General features: G+C 35.9%; 1 protein-coding gene across 2 annotated transcripts; it reads left to right on the top strand.

Moving 5' to 3' along the window:
• The first annotated feature begins 970 nt into the window (after positions 1-970).
• LOC116179795 (angiotensin-converting enzyme-like) lies at positions 971-24,416 on the top strand. Of its 2 annotated transcripts, none has more exons than XM_031499638.1 (12): positions 971-1,058; positions 21,907-22,114; positions 22,163-22,418; positions 22,490-22,819; positions 22,867-22,964; positions 23,014-23,186; positions 23,234-23,358; positions 23,412-23,539; positions 23,589-23,806; positions 23,858-23,998; positions 24,051-24,226; positions 24,283-24,416. In XM_031499638.1, coding segments are annotated over exons 1-12 (1,878 nt in total). In that variant the 5' UTR covers positions 971-1,056; the 3' UTR covers positions 24,306-24,416. The 2 variants fall into 2 exon arrangements, with proteins under 2 accessions (XP_031355498.1, XP_031355499.1); XM_031499639.1 differs by lacking the exon at positions 971-1,058 and adding an exon at positions 19,864-19,920.
• The last annotated feature ends 323 nt before the right edge of the window (positions 24,417-24,739 follow it).

The following is a 24,739-nucleotide window of genomic DNA, read 5'->3' as shown; positions in this document are numbered from 1 at the left end:
TATATGCCACAAGTAATCTGAAAATGCGTCAAATCCAATGACCCCTTAGGATCACTCCTCTCTGTTTCTGCCAAACATCCAATGACCCCGTAGGATCACACCGAGCTTTTGGTACAGTCAATTCAAGAATGCCAACTTCTCTCACCCAAGGAACTAATTCAATTCGTAAAGTTAGCAGAACATTGGCGGCACACATCTCGGGACTAGGTGGATGGAGTAAGTGGTAAAGTTTGTGGACGCAAAAAAATTTAATACTTTAGGCAAGGGGATTAAGCGATTTCACCTTTTTCTCACTAATTTATTTGTAAGTTTAGGTAAGCTATTTGTTATAAGTACCAAAAAAATTAGATTTTAATTCAAAATATAAAACCAGCAATTCATTAGTACCAAATTTAATCAGTGTATGAGGTTATACAACTTCATATTATGTATGTATGATTGTGTTAATCAATTGGACAAGAATGGGTCCCAAAGGTAATTATATAATCATATATTATATATCGATTACTGGAAAAAAAATTGTTTATGAAACGGTTCACTGCCCATAGCTCTCATACGTAGGTAGGTAATTGAAAACTATATTAGGTTTTAATCAAATAAACTCTCAACCACATCAATTCCGGAAGGTAAAATACTTATTAATTTAGCAAAGGAATTACGTTTTTGCACCAATTCTAAAATATAAATCACATTACACTCAGATCTATTAACCTCTATATTTAATATACCATATGCCAATTAAAAACTAATAAGTACCTACTGAGATGACAAGGTTAATATTAATTTCTTTAATTCGTGCAGGATGTTTGTTGTTACTAATAGTTGTTAAGTATTTCTCACGGATTAGATGACTAAAGCAATGATGCAGTAAGCAAACTAATATTTAAAATAGAAACACAATGAAATTTGCAGTAGGGTCGCTTCTGATTTAGTAATGTATTCCTGAGAAGTTTTCACGGTCTTTCTCACAAAATTTCACAATTGGCACACCGGTCATTCATTTATTGTTATGTTCGTGCACATATAACGCATACCTACTCCGCTTCTTTATTATACATGTAAGTTGCATAACGCACTTAACAATTAGCGGCCGTTTATCTTTAAATAAAAAACAACAATGAGGTACCCACAAAATGTCAATGCTAATAAACCTCAAGGTTACAACCACCTCTTGCAACCAAAATTATATATGGTTTGTTAAGTTAAAAATTAATTGACAGGAAACTTCTCACTTCTCAGATCACGTCAACTGCTTCGCAGTGCTGATGACATTATCACATGCTTCATATGTGAGCTTCTTGTAACTAATGTGAATAATTTAACAATAAATTATATTACTCACTTGTTAAGGACAGCTTATTAAGTCACTGCAAATAATTATACTATTAACCTATTTTTGTTCTAAAGGCAAATTTGTCGTTATAAATCCTCACGTATAACGTCCTTGCTTTACAAGCCTAGAATGGTCAGTTCAGTTCAAAGTTCAAAATATGTTAACATACTCTACACAATGTTTCACAAAAAATTGGAATAGGGAAATGTGCCCACGATCAAGAATCAAGAATTTTGTTGCGAAGTCTATAAACTATAGCTGGTACCTATAAACTATAGACTTCTGCAACAAAATTCCATTTGGGCCTTGGAGATGTACTCCAGTACGCACGTAATATAGGAATGGGATGTTACCGCAAAAGATCTGAGATTGATGAAAATATAATGTGGAAAATTGGGAAAAGGGTAATTTTGCAGCATTCCTTCAGTGCGTTGTGCCCTATAATCTTCTCCTTAGACTGCACGACAAAAGATACTTGGCTATACCTGGGAGGTATATTGCATTGGGGTAAAAAATGACCCCTCACTTTTTTTTAAGGAAATAGACGTTTTGAAGCACCATCAGGAATCCGAATCAAACAAAATCTCGATGATGTCGGTTTGTCGGTTCGTCTGTACTTTCATTTCCGGCTAAACGGCTTAACCAATTGGAACCAAATTTGGTACACGTATTCATGGGCATAAAAGGGAAGAAAAGCGCATGCGCAGGTGTGCGGGTAATGCGGGCAAATTTTTTGTAGAGCGATAATGTTCTACAATTTGCATAGAACAAAACTTCACTAGAAATGGCAAATTAATAAATAAGACGGAACAGATGCAGTTTCTCTAGTTCCCTTTATTGGTTTATACGAAGTACAATGAATAACAAGAAAATATATATATTACCTATGTTACGCACAAATATGGGAAACGCTCAATGAGCGAAAATAACGCACGTAACGCGTTATGGCCGCAGCTACCGAAATTAAATATTTTCCCATGTTATGGTCGTTAATTTATGACCACAACGCGTTTTGTTCGTTTGGAGAATGACCATGATACATTGAATTATTTATTAAATGACAACAATTCAAAAATATAATGCATTTTGAAAATATCATGTACCTAGACGTTATTTCGGTCTAAAGGCCAAAAATTCTGACTGGACACCTGTACATGAAAACATTTCAATTTATTAAGTGTAAATCGGGGGATTACCTAAGAATAAGCACAGAGGTGATTTTATATGAATTTCCGTATTTGTTGTTCGTTTTAGAATTGTTTGTAATTGTGTACAACACCGTGCGTACCCTCGTGCGACTGATGTGCTTTGTCGTTTTTATCGCTGCGCTTATGCTCTAATGCAAAACGAGTAGACCAGGAGCCTATTTTAAAAAGCTACTTTGGAACTTTTCACTTGTCACTTTACATTTGCATAATTTTGAAGTGCAAAGATTATGATCTGTTTCATAAAATATTTTAGTAAATGTAGCACTTCGTGTGTTATTTATCTCTACTTTACATATTTGAACTGTTATAGCGCGTCAAAATAGTCTTTATGGCCCAAAATATTATCTAAAAATTGCAAAGTGACAAGTGAAAAGGTGCAAAGCAAATGAATTGTATAATTTGGTTCAATCAAATCAAACAGGAAACAAAGAATTTTTATAATCTCTCCTCGTACACTTCGGACATTTGCTATAAAGAAAAATTCCAATATTAACCCAAATGAATGGTTTTGAAGTATCCTCAATCAACTTCCGAAAATTCCAAAGGATCAACTACGCAAATATTAATTAACACCTGTCACAATTCTTGGACATGAGAAGGAAAATCTGACATGAAAACTATATCCGAATCACACAATGGATTCGAATAAACACACAATTAATTAATTGACAATGACAAAGCAAACATTCCAAATATGTAAAGTAGAGATGAATAACACACGAAGTGAAACGTCGACTAAAATATTTTATGAAACAGATATAAATCTGTGCACTTCCAAATACTACAAATGCATAGTGACAAATTTGCACAGCAGCTTAATGAAATAGGCTCCCTGGTCTACTCGTTTTGCATTAGAGCATAAGCGCGGGGATAAAAACGACTCGGCACATTAGTCGCACGAGGATACCTACCCCCGGTTGTACACAATTACAAACAATTCTAAAACGAACGACAAATACAGAAATTCAAATTCAAATAAAATCACCTCTGTGCTTATTCGTAGGTAATCCCCCGATTGCGGTCATAAGTTAACGACCCACGTAAAAATATTTAATTTCGGTGTTTGGTCATTTAGCTGCAGCCATAACGCGTTATGTGAGTTATTTTCGCTCATTGAGCGTTTTCGACGTTTGTGTGTAACATATACATATTTAATGTTTTATGTGCGTTTATTGGTTATAGCTTTTTGACTCGGCAAGATGTAAACAGACACTAGACTATAAGGGATTTTTTACCAAACTTTTAGATCAATGGTCCTCTACAGACAAAAGTTCGCTACAAATTCAAGTGTTTGTTCATATTCGAATTTACATGTCGCAAGAAGTGGTTTTATGTATAACACGGGTTCATAAACTATATTGTAATAATTGTAGTTTAAACTAAACGCCTCCAGATACTTCGCCTGCGGTTCGTCCAATAGTTGGTATTGTAACCAAGCTTTGAATATTTATATTCAAAGAACCAAGGGACAAGGATGCTAAGTAATCGCCAACGTGCTCTATAGCATAATCTTCTTAAAGTACGGTTCAGGAGATTCCCGCTTGCAGTATTTACTCCAGATGGTGATGACGGAGACCAGTGGTGTTCCCATAGGGGGGTACACTCCATATACGCGCGTATACTCTAAAGTCTAAAGGATTTGTTAGACATAATTATAGCGTATATATTCTCAATCTAGGCGTATGTTATCCGCGAACACGTTTTTTTACCAATTTAGAGCGCTGAAACTGCGTTTTGAGTATCAATTTTTTATAAATTTGTCAGGGGATGCCCCCCCCCTCGCGTTTTAAACAGAACATCACAACCACCCGCTCAATTAAGTAGTTTTGAAGCACTAGAGGAACCCAATCAAACAAAATCTCGTTGATGTCGGTCTGTCGGTCCGTCTGTACTCTCATACACATATTCTAAGACATAAACGAAAGAGGTGAAAAGCTTTTGGGCAGAATGCGCAGGTGCATGTGCGAGTGGTATCTGTGCTAGCAACAGCAAATTTTTTTATATCTGAGTTTTCAGCAGCGTGAAGTCATACAACTTTTTTATCAAATAACAACGCAACATTTTAATATAATTATTCGAAAGACTTTCTTTTTCTGTGCACAATTTACAAAAATTATGCTAGGTTTTATTACAAAAAATGATCATCATATAGGGGGGCCTATTTAATAATGCTACTCGTTATTTCCATGTTGCAAATCCATCAAATCATCAAGTGCTAAATTTCGTCGATATGAGAACTTTTATCACAACGTGTGCAATCATTTGTGTAATGTGTTATGATTACTAGGAAAAAATGTAAGAATTTATAGTCTAAGAGTTCGTACGGAAAAAAGTGACTTATCGCTACTTGACTGACTTTTTGTGTAAAGTACCTGATCCATAGTGAAGTATAAAAAGTCATGTCTGCCAGCGAGATCCCGTGGCTTAAGGTTGGGAGGGGCGGTCAAATAGGTCAAATTTTCATAACTGCCGGTCTTCCAACTATATTTACCTCTGGCGCCTTTATTTTGAATCTGACGTAAAAAGTCGATAAGACTTTTTTGTACAGCTCGTCAAGGTGCATCTTTTTTTATATTTAGCATTTTTCTCTATGAGGCTTACTTTCTGAAAAAAGTGCAAATTTAGAAAAATTATAAAATGAATAGTTTGACTGTTCAATTTAAAATTTCTCAAAAACTAAGAAACTCACAAAAAAATTGTTATAGACTTTTTTGCAGAGTTTCTTGTGCCACATTAGCCAGTCTAAGCGAAAAAAATGACATTCTTTTAAGTTGTTATGGCCCATTTAAACTTTTAACACCATCAAAAACCCAGAAGATGGTAACGGACCGAAACCAAAATAGATCGACTTCCTATTCAATCTTATAAACATTCCCAATTTCATCAAAATCGGTTCAGGTTTTTTTTATCGTCTTCACAAGAAACGAACCACATTCATTCAGTTTAAAAGGGCCATAACAAAATTTTTTTTGTAATCATTTTTAAACACACTGGCCAATGTGGCATACAAAACTCTATAAAAAAGTCCATTACAGTTTTTTTGTGAGTTTTTTAGTTTTTGAGTAATTCTAAATTGAAAAGTTAAACTTTTTATTTTATAATTTTTTTTAATTTGCACTTTTCTCGAAAGGTAAGCACCATAGCGAAAAATGTTAAATACAAAAAAGATGTACTTTGATAAACTGCACAAAAAAGTTTCATCAATTTTTTGCGTCGGATTCAAAATAAACGCGCCAGAGGTAAATATTAATATAGTCGGAAAAACGGTAGTTTTATTAAAATTTGACTTATTAGACCACCCACCCCAACTTTAAACCACGGGATCTCCCTGACAGACATAACTTTTTCTACTTCACTATGTATCAGCATACTTTACACAAAAAGTCAGTCATGTAGCGATAAGTCACTTTTTTCCGTAGCCAGCTCTCCGTCAATTAGAAAATAGTATTTTTGTAGGCGTTAGTTTCCAAACGTTAAAATTTATTTATTGTGTAGAAACCATCCTTTCCACCACATAATTGTTTTTTACTTGATTGTTGTTAAGCGTTGCATGGAATGAATGCAACTCTTCACTAGGTGGCACCAGGTCTTATTGGATACATGGGTGCACTTCGCAAGTCAGTTTTGAAGCAAATTCTCTTGATGAGGGATTCCCAAAGTGGTCGATATCGATCCCTGGGGGTCGAAATCGGTGACCAACATAAACGAAAACTGATTTTGGGGATCGACGAGCTATTAAAACCGACCCCTATTAATTAACACAAGTTCTTATTTGATTGAATTGGTGTCTATTTACTTTGTGCCCGATGTATCATTTGATACCAACCAACAATAGAACAGCCCGACGAACAGCCTATTTGAATTATGGTTCCAAGATGTCCGTCCTTTTGTTCGCCCATTCGTCTGTGTACGCTATAATTCTTAGTTAAGATCCAATCAGATACTTTTTATACCTTTTAATCTTGATCCGTGCGCCCATCTCTCCGTCTCTGTGCGCTATAACTTTTTGGCCGATCGTGCACCTGTACTTTGGACATTAAGTAGGGCGCTAGTGATTTTCATAAAGCCGTCTCAACAGGAACAAAAGTTCGAGTCAATCGGTAACAGGAAAAACTGTGACCTCAATATAATAGAAATCAACATAGTTCATACTCTAGATCATGTATCGAGTTCTGACTTTCGCTAGATAATTCCCTATGATTATTAGACATGATTTTGATTGATTCAATGTCCACCCTTCTGTCCGTACGACACTGCAATACGCCTTAAAATGGTTCTATCATTCCAAATTTGATGTTCTTTTTAGCCCATATGGATCGAAGTTGCAAGGTTAAAATAAATGGTCGTTCAAAAAGTGATGGGAATACTGACATCCTTTAATATTCCGTTGTATCGGTTTATTTTGTTAAATTTTGATGAGAAAATGATATCAAGTTCACCGCGGTCCAAAATAGTTTGGGAATCTCCGCTCTAGATCGTCAATTTGCGTGTTTGGAATGGAGATTTCTATTAATAGTTTGATTTTAATGAGACTCCGATAACACGTTTAGTACTAAACTCTTAATAGGCAGATAGATAATAGACAAAATAGTAATAATTTACAATGTTAATTTTACGTAGTTCCAAATTGCCATAATAATGGATCTATTTCCCCAATTAATATCCTAATGCAAAGTTGGCAAAAGGAGACATCTCCTACTTTAAGGACCAGTGACTGTAAGCTTATGTAAATGTTTGGTGGTATCGTCGGCGTTATAGAATCATTATAGTATTTCCCTTGAGCCTCATTTTGAGTCTCTTCCAAATCTTACATGATAACTGTTGCATTTTAGGTTCTATTTTTCAAAACCTAATTCGTACAGAAAAGAAATGTGCTTGTTTTCTGTTCTGTTCAGTTTTGTACAATTAAAAAAGTGGTTTGGGCCCAGTTTTTCAAAATTGGCAGGGATTTTCGACTCATCTTCAATTCTGAATACGCTCTCTCGCCCTGAACACGATTCCAAAAAATGTACCTATTCGATCTTTATAGGTACGAATTTAAACCAAACTCCCTGTAAAACACAATAATTTCGTATGCATATGCAATGGCATATTTTTGGTTACACCTCATTCGCACGGATTCTCATTGCCATACGACCACAAATGATCTGCTTATACCTACGATTTACGAATAAATTAATGTACCTTTTCTTTTTATTACACTCTTTTACAAGTCACCGTACGTTATAAAACATATTATATAGATCAAATTATCGATCTTCAAAAAATACATTGTACACTAATTGTCTCTTATATAACTTCAATTAACATAATTTTTTTGAGCTAGTGAATTGGGATAACAATACAGTAAACTGTTTCAAGTTAAGCCTTGTAGGAAAATTATGTTTACATAGGCAATTGTTCGCGCTTGCCTTGAGGTAGACTTTAATCATAATAAGTTTCATTACATAACCATGAATCACTTTAAAGCGATTTTTTAACTCAAAGTGTAACCAATCCCAAATAATTAAATCAAAGCTCATTTGCCATGCCACTACCATCCACTATAGCTATATGATATTGGACTACCTAATTCAGATTAATGTGCGTTGGCAAATTCATAAATTTTTTTACAGATTTGCTAACATCCTTTCGAAGTAGATTAATTCGATATATGTTTAATTGATCTATTTACATAATTTCTCATAATTACGAAGGATACTGAGATCATGAGTAGTTGCAAATTCACATAACGAGCACGGAAAGTTGTAATATTAATTAATTGAATTGAACTTACCGCTTCTACTTGGGTTGCCTGGTTGACATTAGTTTCAAAATTCCATTGAGCGGCGACGTTGTTTGTGCATTGTTGAGACGCTTGGATGTCTAACCCTTGCAGCAAAGCTCGAATGTCACCATGGTACGGCAAACTTTGTCTCTGTTGGTAATCGTTTTCAATTGGATTTTGATTCCTAGTCGGGTAGTTGTTGTCTACGGGATTGCGGCCGTATTGTAAGTCTCTCTCATATGGCGGATCTCTGTCATACGTCCTCTGATAAGGATCATTACTGTAGCTACCCCTATCGCTTTCAGGATTTGTTTGGTACTGATTATTGCCATAATGTCGCGCTAAATTATGAGCTGGTATGTCCAGCTGAGGATCGGTATAGGCACAGATAATAACATTAATAAAAACTAAATAGGTAATTTTTTGACACATTATTTTACCCTTCGCGTGACTAAAAAACGATGTCGCAATGATGACACTTAGAAGTACTTAGTTCTACCTGTATAATATGACTGACGATAACATCGGTAACGTCTGGGAATACAGGTGAAAATAAGTGGGAGGATCCCTTGTATTTGTTTACCTTGTCCTATACGTATTGTCGCTTTCACGTTGTTCAATTGTTCACCAAGAGAAAAATGTTAATTTAATTAAACTATGAGAAAAACGATTAAAAACAGGAAGCATATAATCTCCATATTATTAGTTCCATTTTAAAGGTACCTACCTACTTTTAATGGTTTACAACTAAATGAGGTATTATAATAGTGCAAGTGACTTATGCCTTCGCATAACTCATACTTAATTGCTAATTGCAATGATTCCATCATATTCGTAATCAGCTACAGCTTCATTTCAGTTCTAATGATTACTCTCCTAAACATGTATACGGGCAAGAAATGTTCTTAATGTCCTTTCGATTTGTACGCACCGTATGCCCTCTCAACCTACCGTAAATTACACACGGTATACAATTAACATCGCATGTTCTCTTTGGGTAACTAAAACATTCATTTTTTAATATTTTCCAGGCAGTTCGAAACGAATTTAAATATGAAAATTGGTAATTATGTCATTCTCGGACTCCCTTTAAAGATGAGATCAAAGTTGCAAATTCCCCACTACTGAAGGCGCCAGACAACAGAAACACCACAATTGTCATGAACACTAAAGAAGAAAATTCCCAAAATTGATATTGATACAACGTACTAAAAATTGGTAAAACAGGTACTCCGACACCACTCAAAGCATGCATGAAATATGAGACCAACTAGTTGGCTCATGTAAATGTTATACACGTTTAATTTTCAAAAAACAGCATCTCAGGAAATAATTCAGGAAGGCTTCTTTGGACACCAAAATTTTATGGCCGTCTGGCATACCTTCAAGGTATAGGCTACCTATTGAATTTGAGAACCCCTAATAGTAGTTAACAAGTTAAAAAAGTAATCGTAAACGATTTACAAGAAGCGTATTTCCACTTGTATTCATTTCCTATTTGTAAGATGCAACTTCTGTTAAAATCGTAAAAATCCGGCCACAAATAAGAAAGATAGCGTTGTATATGCGCAATCCATTTTTGAGGTGCTACTTCAGTTTCAGTTCATAAGAATCATCCTACAATTTTAGAAGAATTAGTTTTACAAATAACGAATGTGGGTCTGGGCATACGCTGTTTTGCGTATTTTTAGTCGGAACGGATTGCGCATGCATAAAACAAATTTGTTTGATTTGGCATTCGATTTACCTTCATTCGAAGTGCCTACATACAACATTCCATTTAAATACCTTAACAATTGAAAAAATTGGATTGCGTATTTTTTAAATAAGCATCCATTTTACTTTTAACTAAGAACATGTGTACCAAATTTCAAAGCAATCGGACATTTCTAAACAAAGTTATCGTTCACACGGACAGCTAGATGGGCAGACAGACAAAGGAACAGACGGACATACCAACAGACGATCTCTCTAGGATCGTTAATAAACGGCAAAAATGTAAAATTATGGAACATGTAAAAAATGGTTTTTTGGTTTTTTTACGATAACTTTTTTAGCAATAAACGCAAAAAAATTCCTTGACGGACGGGCAGACAGACGGACGAACAGACGGACGGACAAAGTGCCTACAATAGCGCGTTTTTTTTATTTTTGTGGTAATGCGCTAAAAACCGAAGAAGTAGCTCAACACGCAAAACGCAAACAATAACACATTTTTTTTATTCTTAAATAAATGGGCTAAAACGAACAGATTAGTTAGACTACTATCAAGTAGGCATAGTTAATTCTATAGCTGATCATAGGTCATTTTCATCGTTGGTACAATGTAAAATTTTCATATGGTTGGTTTCTGGTCCTGTTTTTAGCGATGGAAGATTCTATATTACCAACTAATTTATTAGAAAACAATTAGTGTCTCGTCTAGTTAGCTTTAGCTTTTTAATGGCGGTCACGAAAGGACCGTTCTATAAATGTTTATTGTTTTTTGCGTTATTTAATGCAGGTAGTAATCATGGCATTTCTTTATATAATGTGTCTTGTATGCAGCATTTTATACTTATTGTGATTTCATTCTTTGATTTTAAAGTTGACTGGATTTATCATTAATGCAGACTCATGTGTTTGAGACCGTTAACCTTTTGTTTGAAATCGCGTTCATTTTTGGTGAAATATTTGCTAAATGTTTGTTTATGTCTCGATTACCTGGTCCTGGCCCCAGTTTAGATGTATATGTTATTCTTTTAAATATGTGGACATTATCGAATTGTTTGATGATGATAGAAATTTATCTATTAACTAATTCGAGCTAATCACGAGAATGATTAATGAAGGGAACATCTAAAATAACAGCACATCATTCCTGCGTTTTTTGCCACACCGTGTATTGTGGGTTACATACTGTGTCGACAACACCTTAGATACCTACGTCAAGCCGCAAGCGCAGTCTAGTTATGGCAAGTCTCTGGTGTATATGTACTGACTTGTTGTTTAAAAACATTTTCTGTCAGGAAATTTTAGTTACCATGACAGAGGCAGAGCAGACTACGTTTCATACCCCTTGTCACTTTACTGGCCGCACCTGTCACTTTACCGATCTCACCGTCACTTTACCGGCAGCATTTTTAACATTTCCAAATGTCTATAATGACTCCTGTCATCACTGACAGATTGACATTAATCAAAAGTTATACAGTGAATTTTTTTTAATGCGAACATGGGAGTTTGCATGCAATGTAATTTCCCTATGTTCGATTTAAAAAAAAACACATCAATCTATTGAGTAGTTCAAATGAGTAGTAGATACAATTGACAGCTGTCACATTTTTAAAAATACCGCCGTCCAATTTAATTACGAAATCGGTTAGGTTATTGCTTAGAATGTCAAGGAGGACACTTCGAACATTTATTGTAATTGGTTTCGTTATTTACTTTCTTATTTTCTTCATTTATGTATTGAATAGATCAAATTAGTACAATACCAGGTGCACATGACCTACAAATAATTGAAGGTTGGTTCACAATGAGTGGTAGTGTCAGTGCGTGGCCTGTGAGGTCAAGTTATCGTAAGTTTAAGAAAAATGTATCCTAAAGTTGCTATGGCCTCACATGGCTTCTTTAAAAAAATCTTACCGAGCGCTCTTCTTCATAAAGACTATAGAGTCCTCATAGATTGATGTGTTTTTTTAAAAATCGAACAGAGGGAAATTACATTGCCTGCAAACTCCTAAGTTCGCATTTAAAAAAACTCACTGTATATAAAATTTGAAATTTTGTATTAAAAGACGATTTCGGGTAAAATTTAATACAACACTCGTCAGTAAAATGTCATTACCTGACTCGGAAATTAAAGCACTCGGTTCCAAAGGGGCCTCACACTTAAATATTTTCTCGCCAGTAATGTATCATTTTCCTGACTTTTATGTAAATAACTATTGGTGCAGTGATTCGAATCATCGAATCATAAATCCATGTTTTGCTATACTCAAGGCAACCTACTATAACACTTCAGGAAGTTATATTTGCCCTACTGCCAAAAATAAACTATTGCAAAATTTGTTTACCGTTTTATGAAAAAGTATGTTAAACATTACACCAACGATTGAGCCATATCTTGTTGGAGACTAGCGTATTATGTTAGTTTTACCTAACATTGATAAATAAAAGATAAATTAATGCCAGCATACGATATGACATTATCACTTAGTTAAAAATGCTCCTAATAATATATTTTGATTTAGTCTACCATCCTAATAACTTCTGACACGCTGGAGATCATAGTCAACGGACGGTAGGTAAGTAATATGTTTAATGTATAAAACTGATTTGGTACCCATTATACAGTATACTTCTAGTTAGAATTGGGGAGGTTTCTTTTCAGTGTATGACAGCGGTGTGTATTTAATGTACGAGTAGGGATATAATAAAACATTTTAATCCTCATGCACGTTTTGACAATAAAGCTTTCATCATCAGCATACTTCGCCGCCGAAATGCGTAATAGTGCAGCGGAGAGCCGGCGCTAACTCGCTTATTTGAGGTAGTTTTTTTTTCGGAGTAGAAAGAATTGGGACCCACACCATTTTGTTCAAAAATATTTGAACCTTCAGAATCTCGCTTTACGACATTTTCCCGTGGTCCTGACAAAAGTTAAAGGCCGCTAAAGTTGAACTTTACTCATTTTCGCGCGCGCGACTTGACCACCGAAAGTATTTATTTTCTCAGCTACTAAGCGATATACATCAATAATTCCTTTTGTAAATGAAAGTACATTTATAGCAGAATCTAAAGCATTCATATTTACCTACCTTGTTATGCACAGTTTTTAGAAAAATAACCGTCAACTTCGAAAATTCGTGTAGCGGATGAAAAGTGCGCACTTTGAACCATCATAACTTTTTATTTTACGATATCGATTTCCAATATTCATAGCTCATTCGATGCTCCAAAGCATAGTGATTATTTTATTATAACATTACATTTTTCATAATAAAAAAGTTACGGTCATTTAAGTAAAAACATACCGACCTCGCCGAGTCGGGAGTCGCGAGTGAGACGGAGAGGGAAGGATACTCAGCAGTGTTCGCGCAACAAGGAGCGATGCGTAAGACGTTCTACTTTACTAAGAAATTTCTTTGCGAATACCAAAAATAGCCATTTAGGCCGTTTACAAATGCATTCCGCCGAGTTGCATTGTAAAATCTAAAACAATTCATTAACTCCATGTATTCGTTTAGGAGCCACCTTCAAAAAAGTGGTAAAGTTTCCATTTCTCTTTTAATTTTTTTCCCAGCAACCATATAACAGTTACAGAGACTGGCGGTACGTCTTTGAATAGGTTTTGCTGTATGCTCTTTTCGGTTTTGCAAATAATTTTTCAAAATTCCTACCACAAAAGGGCACATCCCTAAATAGGGGTGCGAAAAATGTTGATTTCGACGAAATTTGGTATCTGGTGGTTTTTGAATATAAAAATCACGAATCTGAAATTAGTTTTTGAAAATTCGAAAAAAATAATTCCACTGCAATTCTTGGCCGGACAACGAAAGTGGACAAAATTCTACGAAGATTGTTGTGTAGGTACATACGGAACAAAATTGTTGAACATTTTTTTTTAAGGTCATTTTTCAAACAAAAGTTATACTCATTTGAAAATTGGTCTTTCGGGTCAGAAAATGTTCTCCGGCAGTGGCATAACAAGTACAGTAAACGTCAATATTACATGTTCTGCTAAGGGTGTCTACCTGCATTTCTCAAAAATGTGTCAAATAAAAAATGATAATTTTATCACAGCGAGCATTAATAACTTCGACATCAACGAGGAAACAGTCTCAGAATAAGAATAAATAGGCCATATTCTGTGGAAACAGACGAAAAAAATTCAACGCACAGTCCTTTTTCAAAAGCGAGATACATCGGAGAAGAAATCCAAATTTCTCGTTTACCTATCACTAGATAACGACCAGATAACTGACGTTAACAACTTAAGTACATGCGGATAATCCGAAGTAAGTTCCGGTATCTACCATTCAATATACGAGTATGTATGCCGTTTTTGAATTCTCCGCCAACGAGCTACAATCCCATCCTAACCATCGTCTAGCTAGTGAAATCAAAAAACAAGCCTGAATCTTTGGGACAAAATCGTTGTCACTGCTGATCTTGCAATATACAGCACAGCACAAGATACCTATTGTGGAGTAACCCCCAAAATTTACAGGGAATGGTACCTATATATTTCACCAAATAACTGAGATACATGGAGTTAATGAATTGTTTGAGATTTTACAATGCAACTCGGCGGAATGCATTTGTAAACGGCCTATATGGCTAGTTTTGGTAAACTATTCGGCGAGGTCGGTAGGTTTTTACTTAAATGACCGTAACTTTTTTATTATGAAAAATTCACGGTGATGTTATAGAAAATAAAATAATCACTATGCTTTGGAGCATCGAATGAATATTGGAAATCGATGGCGTGAAATAAAAAGTTATGATAGTTCAAAGTGCGCACATTTCTTCTGCTACACGAATTTTGGAAATTGACGGTCATTTTTCTAAAAACTGTGCATAACAAGGTAGGTAAATATGAGTGCTTTAGATTCTGCTATAAATGTACTTTCATTTACAAAAGGAATTATTGATGTATATCGCTTAGTTGCTGAGAAAAAAAATACTTTCGGTGGTCTAGACGCGCGCTCGAAAATGAGTAAAGTTCAACTTTAGCGGCCTATAACTTTTGTCAGGACCATGGGAAAATGTCGTAAAGCGAGATTCTGAAGGTTCAAACATTTCTGAACAAAATGGTGTGGGTCCCAATTCTTTCTACTCCGAAAAAATTTTTTAAACAATTTCGCGGGTCTCTCCGCTGCACTATAAAGGATCACAATTTCTATTGTATATTGCTGTTAATTTCGTCCGTAAGGGTGAGATTTTTGGAATTTGCAGTTAAGACGGACAGGGGCGGTTCTTTTTCTTATTAATTAATGTTCATAATTGAGATTTTTGTTGAATTGTCGTTGGTTGTATTCAATTTTTTATGCCATTCGAGTATTGCGCTCAAGATTGTTTACATTCCGATTAAAATGTAGAGAAATTTCAGGGAGTTTTTGTAATTTTATAAAATTGTTTACCCGCGGTCATTATTAAGGATCTTCAGATCCTTTATAGTTTTGTATTGATGTCCGTCCGTCTGTCCGTCCGTCCGTGTGCGCTATAACTCTTTTTAAAAGTGGCCGATTGCGTGACCAACACATAATTTGAGGCATGTTTGGCAACCACATGGAATTTGATTAAAACATGTCAAAATCGTTATTCGTGCACCAAGATCATTGGGAATAAGATTAAAAGCATTATCTCAATGCCCAAGACATGAATTTTATGCATTTTTGTTAACTCTAAAATATATTTTGTAAGATTAATACACTCCATTAATATACGACCAATCAGCTAGGTGATTGTTTCAAATTCTAATCAATCAGAGGATTTTTTTATCTGATTAAAAGCTAGGTAGATTTTTATCAGCGATATTAATGCGTGTAGGAATGCTTCAAATATATATAGTGGGTGTGAAATTTACTGTCTTTTATTAATCTCCATAAAATACACTCAATCTTGGTTTTAAATCAGGATAATTATATTTTTGGTTGAATCAAATTTTGTTGCCTCCTGGAAAAAACTCTCGATCAAGAGCATAAGATAAAATCGCTCCATCTCTTTTGATTTCTGGTTTTTTCCCTTGCAACAAAATTTTCGTGTAAAAATAAAATTATCCGATTAAAACTCGAGCTCAAGTGTATTTACCCCCGATTAAAATAAATGGTCGTTAAAAAAGCGATTGTATATTGTAATACTGAGGATATTTCATTGTACCGGTTTATTTCTTATCAAATCCAAACCTTATTTTTTTAATTTAAATGACAGGTCGATTGTAATTTGTTATCCTTTTTCCTTGTACTCGTATTCTATTAGACTTTAAGCGTATTTCTCAGAAATTTGAGTTTGGGTTATCTTCTGATGTCTGATAAAAAAATGATGTAGGTAGACAAATTGTTTTACCTATGATGTAAAGATCGCGGACATGCGGTTTCTAAGCTAAAATTTATCGTTGCTAGGCGAGTCCCATTGGCTATCAGGATTTTTGGGCATTAAAGGGGTTTTCGCCTTAAATAGGTCGTTAACGTGAAAAGCGTCGTTTTATGCCAAGTTTGCGGCTAATTTAAAATTTGCTTTTTGCTACATTTGAGGCCGAAATACGGTCAATTTAAAGAGCCAGCTCCGAAGTACCGTTCGTTTGAATTAAGCCACAGTCAGCGACGAAGTTTCGGACAAATTTTAAGAAGTTTTGTTTTTGCTATCTTTTCAACGCGGAAGTGCGGATTTTTGATGTTTCGTTTGTGAATGAATCGGGAAACCGGGTTGCGGTTAGTTTTCTACTGTTCGTCCCAAGTGCAACGCCGAACTATTTTCTATTTGGATTCAGTCTCAGCATCAAGTTTCGTTGTAAACCGGACAATGAGTCATCGTTAATTTGGCCTTCATATTTGCGGCGGTTAGAGGTGTCTGTCGGCGAAATGTGTTTGTCGGCGTCTGCCAATTTTTGTATACAAAAGGAAAAGTGATCATGAGTTAAGAAATTTTTTTATGTCAACGTCTCGACTATTTGGAGAGAAGATTCTACGTTATGGCCGATTTCGCCAGTTTGATGCGTCCCCACATAGCAGACTTATAGGGTCGGTTAAGTTGGCCCCCCCCCCCATTAAACATTTCGTTATGATATTACTATGTAATAATGCGCTCGATATGCGCTCAAACGCGCCGCTGAAAGTAATTTTTGCGCTGTTAAAGTTTTTGAGATATTTTGAAAAACATTTGGGGGGGTTCAAGTTCACGCAGCCCCCCCATTATGCAATTTGGTACATCTTATGATTCCAAATTGTGCCTGTAGTTATGCGCTAAACTGCGCCACTGGATTAACATTTTGCGCCACTACCGTATGGCCATAACGAAAGACAGAAGGTGGGTGGGGCTAAATTGATGGTTTTAAAAAAGTGCACTTTCTTAAAGATTCTTAGTGCTATATGTTCCCTTTAGTTATGCGCTCAAATGCGCCGCTGAAACTAACTTTTGCGCTGTTATAGTTTTTGAGATATTTTGAAAAACATTTGGGGGGGTTCAAGTTCACGCAGCCCCCCCATTAAGCAATTCGGTATTACTGGTGATGCCAACTTATGCCTGTAGTTATGCGCTAAACTGCGCCACTGGATTAACATTTTGCGCCACTCCCGTATAGCCATAACGAAAGACAGAAGGTGGGTGGGACTAAATTGATGGTTTTAAAAAAGTGCACTTTCTTAAACATTCTTAGTGCTATATGTTCCCTTTAGTTATGCGCTCAAATGCGCCGCTGAAAGTAACCTTTGCGCCGTTTAAGCTAAACAAGTTAAAAAGTAATCGTAAACGATTTACGTGAAGCGCATTTCCACTTGCATTCATTTCCCATTTGTAAGATGCAACTTCTATAAAATCGTAAAAATCCGGCCACAAATATGAAAGATAGCGTTGCACATGGGCAATCCATTTTTGTCGTGCTACTTCAATGTCAGTTTATGAGAAGAATTTCATTTCAATGCTTTCTAAATAAGAAAGTTGGAACTGCGCATGCGCAAACCTAAATTTTGAAACTAATGTTAGATTTTCCTTTGTTCCAAGCGCCTAAATATCAAATTTCACTTAAATGCTTCCATAGATAAAAAAGTTGGCACTGCGCATGCGCAAAACCAAATTTTGAAATTGGCGTTTGATTTTCCTTTATCCCAAGTGCCTATGTATCAAATTTCGTTTAAATTCTTTCATAAATAAAAAAGTTGGCACTGCGCATGCGCAAAACCAAATTTTGAAACTGGCGTTTGATTTTCCTTTATTCCAAGTGTCTATGTATCAAATTTCATTCAAATACTTTTATAAGAAAAAAAGTTTGCAATTCGGTTTATAAATGGTCGAGATGCGAAAAGGGCACTGCGAATTTTGAATCGATTCGACTCAACTTTTGGCATTGCGTATTATATGGCTAAGGCTATGCCCATATTGAATTTCATGCAATTCAGTTCATAACTAACGGAGATGTAAAAGTGATCGAACATTTCTAAACAAAGTTATCGTTCACACGGACAGATAGATGGACAGACAGACAAAGGAACAGACGGACAGACCAACAGGCAGACGATAGATAGCAATGCGAAATTATAAACGATCTCTAGGATCGTTAATAAACGGCAAAAGTGTAAAATTATGGAACATGTAAAAAACTGTTTTTTGTTTTTTTTTTACAATAACTTTTTTTGTAAGCGGTACAGAAAAAATTCCTTCTTTTTTCTGCGCAAAAGTTACTTTCAGCGGCGCATTTGAGCGCATAACTAAAGAGAACATATAGCACTAAGAATGTTTAAGAAAGTGCACTTTTTTTAAAACCATCAATTTAGCCCCACCCACCTTCTGTCTTTCGTTATGGTCATACGGTAGTGGCGCAAAATGTTAATCCAGTGGCGCAGTTTAGCGCATAACTACAGGCACAATTTGGAATCATCAGATATACCAAATTGCATAATGGGGGGGGGGCTGCTTGAACTTGAACCCCCCCAAATGTTTTTCAAAATATCTCAAAAACTTTAACAGCGCAAAAATTACTTTCAGCGGCGCGTTTGAGCGCATATCGAGCGCATTATTACATGGTAATATCATAACGAAATGTTTAATGGGGGGGGGCCAACTTAACCGACCCATATCAAAGAGTACCCATAATAAGAGATTCAACGGCATAGAGAATAGTGTTGCATATGTCTTGTGTGTTGCCTAACAAATTTTACTGCTTTTTCTCAATTTTATTCGCGTACGCTACGCCTAAGGGGTATTTCAAGGCAAGGCAACTACTGCATGTTTATGTTTAGGCATTTCGCGAAATCCCTAAAGAGAGGCAGGCAAAGTGCGAACTACAGCTCCGTTTCTTACTTTGCCTGTTGCATTCGTCATTTCGCGAAATGCCTAGGCATTATGCAAAATGCCGGATTTTGGAGTTTGCCGGTAACATGTACATGAGATATCGAATGGTATGTGGGTCAGGAATGAAAATTTTTAAATTCTAAGTTATAGTGAACTGTAAGGGTACCTTTTTGTACGGATATTTCAAGTAGAGGACAAAAAAATGTCACAGATTTCGCAATCCATGCAACCATCGGAGACATTGGAAATTATAACCGTATAACCTATACAGCCATATGTAAAACACAAATGATCCTTATTCACCCGGAATCATTTGCTACACACGCTCGCAAGCTTGCTCGTGTCGCAAACGTAGAACTTCTGAATAATAAACATCGTAACATGTGTGTAATACTATCATGGGAGATGTGCGAGAATTTTAGATTCGAATTAGAAAACGCTTGCGCACTGTTAAGTAAGGACCGTATCGACAGTATACCCAACTTTTCTTGAATCGCCCGATTGTGGTCGAGTACGGTACAATCATCACTTGACGCGACACCGTGTCTTTTCTGCTTGATCGAGAAAACTTCATACCCATATACAAAACATAAGCATTACCAACGCTAAAAAAAACTGTAAGTAATCGTTTTTTTTGTTGTAGAATTTGTTTGTCTCCTGTATCATTTCTATTTCTTGTGTGTGTTGTTAGTTGCTTCAACGTGAAACCTCTAATTTAATTCAATGTAAAATAGGTACAACCGATAGTATTGCGTGGTGCGTATTGCCAATTGCTTATTGCTTATCGCCCAGGGGCGGTTTTTGGGGGGGGGGGGGACAGGGGCGATCGCACCCCCTAAACATACTGCTCATTTGTTTTTTTATTTCATTAGGGTTACATAATAATCGAATTATAGTATATTAAGTATGGAGAACGGTAAGGGATTTTTACCGTTCGAAGACAATTGTTTGGAGGAGGAGCGAAGCGACGACTCCAATTATTGTCTGAGAACGGTAACCCTTAACGTTCGACGTGCTTATAAAATTTTTTGCGCGATCGAAATTAAAATTATGCAACCAATATAAATATGCACTAAGAAATTAACGAGCAGAATAAATCGAAATGATCGAAGTGGTATGGTTGTACATCACTAGGTAACCAGTTTAATTGTCAAAATTGAAATTAATAATTTCATAAAAATGTGCATGTGTCTGATGTAGTTTACTAGCTTTGCACTTCCTTTATGACTTTATGAGCGTCTTTCTATAGGAAACAACAGCACAAATTGTACGTTTAATGTACCTAACAATAATTAAAGATTAAATGTAATGTAAGACTGTTGATTTTTAAAAAGGCGTCGGTAAGTATTTTTGCTGTTCTGTTTTTAGATCGGTAAGTAATTTTGGCGTCGTCGTAATCATAGCAACTGGTAAATTCTACGTACTGTCATGGAAACACCCATGGTAAATAGTCAGAAATGACCGATCGCGCAAAAAATAGACCTAACCACAAACCACCTGACGGAAAAGTAAAATTGAATAAAATACAAAATAATGCCGGCGGGGCGGAATCGTGTATTGTCCAGACTGCGACTCACGACTGCACTCAGCACTGATTACCACCGCACTGCTAACTTCAATAAATGCATATTAATAACACGTCTGTTCATCTGCTGTAATGTAAAACAACCCTAATCAGCAGTTCGACAGTTCGACGATGATCCGAATGATCGCATTCGAACTTTAGATTGTCTCTTTGTCTGTATTATTATTTATTCGCGATTTGCTCGGCTCCGGCATCGCCGACTTAACAGTCATAACAACACTCTAATATTTTTTGTGTCCTTCGTCAGTATTCGGAAATTAATGCGGCAATAGATAGCTTAACAAAACAAGTTGTAAATCAGCATATGCATGATTAAAGCGCATTTTTGGTAATGCAGGTCAGTATTTTATTAGCGAAGTTTAAAATTATCGATCTCACGAGCTGCGTTAAATAATTAATTTTATTTAATTTCAATTGACGGTACGTCTTCATTTTGTAAAACAAATCACAAAGTAAATAATAAGTTTTTATACTGGTAGCGCTATCTAACGGTAAAATTATAGCACCTCCGAAACCCATATCGAAATTATTTTCTTCAATTATCGATCTCACAAGTAATCTAACTCAAAATAGACTAGTGCCTGCACATCTACACTATAGCAGAAAGCTTTTAGTGAAAATTTGAAGTCTCTAGCTATTGTAGTTGTGGAGATCTAACGCGGACAGCCGGCCTGCCAGCAATGACGAATATAATAGCGTATTTTTTTCAAAAATGCGCTAAAAACAACTGAAATAATTGGGTCAAAGCTACTTAAAAAAAATTCCCGCGCACCCCTGCATCTGCAATTCTGTAGCTTTTTTATTTTCGCCCCCCCCCCCCCTGAGTAGATGTATAAAACCGCCCCTGTTATCGCCTCAGCGTCTGTTAGCGATACTTATTGATATGCGCACAGACGGTACAGCTTTGAATTTTAGCAAATTAACTACTGCCTACGTCTGCACTACCATATCTCACTGTCAGCTCTAGAGTATAGAATGTGTTACCTCATAAGTCAACATTTTATAATTCTTGTTTCAGGTGTACCATGAACGCACGCTTATTTCTGTATTTAGTCAGTTTTATCACCCTGTCGGTTGCTGCGGACCCTCCTCTAGAGGATGAAGAAACACGAGGAAAGGCGTACATAAAGTTACTAAATGAGAAAACAGCTACTCGATTTAACCGGGAAACTTTAGCTTCTTGGAAATATGATTCGAACATTACAGAGCAAAATTTAGAAGAGCAGGTGTGAAATAAGATGAATCGCTTTTGACTTGTATCGCTATAATTTCAGCTTAAAGTGAGCACAGAATCTGCCAAAGAAGCGAAAGAGGACTGGTTGAAAACAATCAAATTTGATTGGGGATCGTTTAGTGACTATGATCTACGGCGACAATTCAAAAAGTTTTCAATATTGGGAAGGTCTGCCTTGCCGGAAGAGAAGTTTTTGAAGTTAGAGAAGAGTATCAGCGATATGGAAACCATTTATTCCACTGCTAAAATATGCGATTACAATAATAAAACAAACTGCGATTTGTCACTGGAACCTGGTACGTAAGTACCTACTATTTATTTGAACTTTAATATTTAAAGATAATTTAGTTGACATTAATTTTTTCAGAAATAACTGACATACTAGCAACCTCCCGCGATCCAGAGGAACTTAAGCATGTCTGGGTTGAGTGGAGACGCAAAAATGCCCCGGCGAGGGAATTGTTTAAGGAATATGTAAAATATGTCAACGAAGTCGCAGTTCTAAACAATTTCACAAGTAACACCGCATACTGGTTGCATAATTATGAATCATCTACTTTCGTTCAAGAAGTTGATACTATTTGGGAACAACTCAAACCACTGTATCAACAATTACACGCGTATATAAGATTCAAATTGCGACAGCGATATGGTAGTATTGTTTCCAAAAGGGGTCCCATACCGGCGCATCTTTTAGGTAATATAATTGGTCGTAGTGTGCTACCTGTTATAGACAAATTCCAGGCAATATGTGGGCTCAAAGTTGGGTCAACGTTGCAGACTTTACTATTCCAGACCCATTGTCTCAGAGTGCCGACATTACATCAGAAATGGTCAAACAAGTAAATAGTTCACTTTTCATAATATGGTACGATTATTACTTTATTAAAGGGTTATGACGCTACAAAAATGTTTAAAAAGGCAGAAGAATTTTTTGTTTCTTTAAATTTGTCAAAAATGACACCGGAGTTTTGGGAACAATCGATACTGGTCAAACCAAACGATGGTAGAAAATTAATCTGCCACGCATCCGCTTGGGACTTTTATGATGGAAAAGACTTTCGGTATAGTAGCATATGACAATTTGACCATCGTTGACGCTATGTTTTAGCATTAAACAATGTACAAGTGTCAGTTTCGAAGATTTTATCACCGCGCATCATGAAATGGGGCATATTATGTATTTTATGCAATACAGGGACCAGCCACTCGTTTATAGAGATGGAGCAAACGATGGTAGATTTGAAGCGCATAGTCTGTAAGGTCAACAAAAATATATTCACTTTTAGGTTTTCATGAGGCAGTTGGTGATGTAATGTCGCTATCAGTTTCATCGACGAAACACTTGAAAGCAATTGGACTTATGGATGCCAACACTCCTGATAATGATGCAGTTGATTTAAATGCTTTGTTCATGGTAAGTTTTTACGTGGTTTAACAAATTTTAACGTTCACTTACAATAAAGATTGGTCTTGAAAAAATTGCATTTCTACCTTTTGGGTACCTAATGGACAAATGGAGATGGGGTGTATTTGACGGTAATATCACTTCCGATGACTATAATTGCAAATGGTGGGAATATCGCACTACCATTCAAGGTGTGGAGCCACCAGTTGATAGATGTGAGGAGGATTTTGACCCAGCTGCCAAATACCACATAGTAGCCGACGTACCGTATTTGAGGTTCACGCAACATTAACTCTAAATTGAAAATTGACTTCTTACTTTTTTTAGATATTTCGTAAGTTTTGTAATACAGTTCGAATTTCATAAAGCAGCTTGTGAGTTGGCAGGCGAATATGATCCTGAGGATCCTACTAAACCATTACATAAGTGCGATATTTACAACAGTACGAAAGCGGGCGAAAAGATAGCGTAAGATTTAAAAAATAAAAATGTTCTAAACAAGACAACTTTTGGATTGTAGGAAAATGTTGCAAATGGGAAGTTCGCGTCCTTGGCCTGATGCGATGGAAGTTCTGACTGGTCAACGTAAAATGGATGCCAGTGGTTTATTGGAATTCTTTAGACCTTTACATAAATGGTTAGAAGAACAAAATACGAAGAACGGTGCACATATTGGATGGGAACCAAGTCAAAAAAGTAGGTACACTAATATAGATATGAACCACTTTTCGTTATCATTGTTTTTCTTCTAGAATGTATGAATCCCTGTGAATAATCGTACTTTGAGCCGTTTTACAACTTAAAAAAATAGCATCTACTACCAATATAAATAAAGAGTTTCAATATGCTGAAATCTTAACCTTTGTCAAATCTACCTATATGAAAGCCTAATCCAAGTGACTCTTTGCTATATCACTTACGTAAATAAAGATTCGCGTTACACATAAATAAAGAATGTTGCATATTCTTTTTCAAGGAATTTCTAAATCTGTAATGCCATTTTGGTGAAACTATTTGTTCATTTACTACTAGGTATGCGCTTTAGTGATGGCCCGAGTGGTCTACCTAAAAATTGTTCGCTAATGATACTCAATTATTGCTGAAACTTAAGAGTCTTTTTTTACCTAAGCGCAACTTTTTTACATTACAGTGTATAGATGATTATAGTTGCGAGAGACAAGATGATATTTTTGCTTTGTCAACTCCTGT

The sequence above is a fragment of the Photinus pyralis genome, unplaced genomic scaffold (genome assembly GCF_008802855.1).
Source record: "Photinus pyralis isolate 1611_PpyrPB1 unplaced genomic scaffold, Ppyr1.3 Ppyr1.4_LG8, whole genome shotgun sequence".
Taxonomy (NCBI): domain Eukaryota; kingdom Metazoa; phylum Arthropoda; class Insecta; order Coleoptera; family Lampyridae; genus Photinus; species Photinus pyralis.
This window is presented reverse-complemented; position numbering and strand designations above follow the sequence as displayed.

Bases quoted from the DNA above. Each gene is read 5' to 3' on its own strand.
- LOC116179795 (XM_031499638.1), top strand. The intron at 22,965-23,013 runs GTAAATAGTTCA...ACTTTATTAAAG, and splicing joins CATCAGAAATGGTCAAACAA to GGTTATGACGCTACAAAAAT. The intron at 23,540-23,588 runs GTAAGTTTTTAC...CTTACAATAAAG, and splicing joins ATTTAAATGCTTTGTTCATG to ATTGGTCTTGAAAAAATTGC.